The sequence below is a fragment of the Chiloscyllium plagiosum genome, unplaced genomic scaffold (genome assembly GCF_004010195.1).
Source record: "Chiloscyllium plagiosum isolate BGI_BamShark_2017 unplaced genomic scaffold, ASM401019v2 scaf_93867, whole genome shotgun sequence".
Taxonomy (NCBI): domain Eukaryota; kingdom Metazoa; phylum Chordata; class Chondrichthyes; order Orectolobiformes; family Hemiscylliidae; genus Chiloscyllium; species Chiloscyllium plagiosum.
The window spans coordinates 3,596-6,311 of NW_025200058.1; the positions used below are offsets into that span (position 1 = coordinate 3,596).

The 2,716-nt window shown below is 42.3% G+C and overlaps 1 gene segment (V, D, J or C); it reads left to right on the forward strand.

Moving 5' to 3' along the window:
* Positions 1–1,011, forward strand: part of LOC122546063 — a 3,637-nt gene extending 2,626 nt beyond the window's left edge. The window contains 1 exon segment of the C gene segment in view: positions 612–1,011. Within this exon segment, the coding sequence occupies positions 612–988 (377 nt within the window).
* Positions 1,012–2,716: the final 1,705 nt, after the last annotated feature.

A 2,716-nucleotide genomic window follows, 5' to 3' on the forward strand; every position in this document is an offset into this window, starting at 1 on the left:
TTTTGGACCAATAGTAAGGTCTATCGTGCTCTCCCAATGGTTATGTTTGCTGTGTTTTGGTTTTGAAGTACTGTCCATTTGCCTTTGTTCAAGGAGGTATCCATGATTTTATTTCTCTTTCCAGCCTAAAATACTCTTGTCAGAATTGCGACAGAAGCAACATTCTGTACCGCACACCCCCGCCCCCATCCTTTTCCATCTTTCCCTGTCTCGCTTGAAGGCACTAAATCCTGTTATATTGAATAGCCACTCCTGCCCGGCTCTCAATATGTCTCTGTGATAGCAACGGCATCATATCTTCATTTATGCCAGTAATTCGTCTGCCTTGTTCATCAGACTCTGTCATTAAAACGAATACCATCCAACGTTGCTATCTCCCTTCTGATGTTACCGGACTATAGTTTCTATGCCTCCTTGACTCCCTTGCTGTGTCCTCTAACTTTAGCCTTTCACATTGTCCTGCTGGTCTTTCTGTGTGGATCCCAGCTTCTCCAGCACTCTGCACAATTATGATTCCTGTGTCCATTAACCACAGGAAACCTTGATATATGAGAACTGATTGTATTTGTTATGAAATTCGTCAGATAATGTATGTGATGTGTTTCCTAAAGATCCAGATATTCTCCCACCAACTCTTCTCCTAACTGTGCGCTCCAGTGAAGAAATCGCAAGCAGCAAGTTTGCAACCGTCGTCTGTTCAATCATCGAGTTCCATCCGAAGTCAATCTCCGTGAGTTGGTTGAAAAATGGCCGACGCTTGGATTCTGGCTTCTTCACGTCTCCCGTGTGTGAGGCGAACGGGAACTTCTCGGTGACGAGTCGGCTGATGGTCCCTTATGGTGAATGGTACAACAGTGCGGTCTATACCTGCCAGGTCACTCATGGAGAGAACACTCAAAGTAAAAACATCACCGCACTCCAGGGTAAGAGACACAGACTGAGAGAGCTACAAATCATTCTGAACTCTGATGTGAATCAAACACACTAATTTATCAGGCGGAGTAAACAGCATGGTACAACTTCTCATTTCCCAACATGTCACGTATCTCATTTCAGTTTGAGTGTTACATTAGCATTGCTCATAATTCAACCTTTTGGCAAGTCAAAAAAGCATGTTTCCTCTCTGTTGAAGATAGATATATAGACAGTGAGCTTTGTTAAATAGTTTGTTGCCTGACCATGCTGGGAGAGGCATTCAGAGTGCTGAATCCTTGCCTGGTAGCTGCTTCGAGGATAGGTTTGGGGTGGAGGGCGATATTGGAGAGATATGTGATTGAAACATAGAAAATACTGAGAGACTGAGGTCGAGTGAATGTGGAATAGATGCTTTGACTGGTAGGCGAGACTAGGACCCAAGGGCACAGTCTCAGGGTCAAAGGGGCACGGTTTAGAACTGAGATGGGGAGGGATTTCTTCAGCCAGAGGGTAATGAGTCTGTGGAACATGTTGCTGCACAGGGCTGTGGAGACCAGGCCATTGTGTGTACTCAAGCCAGAGATAGATCGGCTCTTGTTTAGTACGGGGAGGAGGCAGGAGAATGGCTTTAGCCCGAAATGTCGATTTTTCTGCTCGTCGGATGCTGCCTCACCTGCTGTGATTTTCCAGCATCGTTCTGATCTAAACTCTGGATTGGCCGAACAGCCTTATTCTGATCCTCTATCAAATTGACGTGGTGAAAATATGCAGTGACCCTTACTTGAAAATAAATCATAATGCGTTCAATGCTTCATTCCCTGCTCAGGAATGACCTGTTGGTTGGACATTGTACGACATCGATTTTCATCTGGTACTGAGCTCTTTAACTTCATTTATGGGATCAGACCACAGACCAAGTGGTTATCACATTTGATGAACTGGGATAAACGTGATCTCACTGAGCTGCTTTAAGATGCTCTCTGTAATTAGTGGATAAGGCAGGAGAATAAATTCTGGTGGGAATACTACAATAGGGATGAATGAACTAGGAACTCAAGACAGGCTGATTTAGCCTGGTTTGGGGTGGCGCTGTTTACACAGTGAGTAGTGGATGTCTATAAAATTAGTGACATTTCCATCGCGTTTGTAGATTAATTTAAGACGCTTTTGTTTGTTTTTTTCTCTCCTGCTCTATGAAGAAATTTAAAAATGCAGCTTGGTAAATAAAGTGAAAGTACAGACCAGTCATGAACTAACTGAATGGAGGGAAAGATTTAAGGAGATGGGTGTCCTTCCCGCTATCCAATGCTGTACTCAATGTCTTGTTTTCAGATCTATTCCAAACACAGCCCAAGAGGAACAATAACATAAATTAGAGAATGACATCACACCAATAACGCAAAGTATTTTTGATCACGTTAAATATAATGAACAGAATTTCCATGGCTGTTCACCACTCCTGTAACACTTTAGAACTCTGCAAAAAGAATAATTATCATTTATTATAATCTGTCCAAAATTTGGGATGTGATTTGGCAGTCAGTGTGACCAGCAGCACTTGCACTTAAAGGTTATGAACATGGAAATGAAATCATTATATTCAGATTACTCTTGTCACAAGTATCAATAGATGGTCTTAAGTGAGTGACAAACTCCGAAAGAAAGATAATTCCATGGGTGACATGATGGTATCTTCGATGATTTTACTTTTTTCACAGGTTTCACTTGTTACAAAGCCAGTGCTCTTTAGGAATAATTACACAGGGTGTGTTATAGGTAATCACAAATACTTTCACAGATC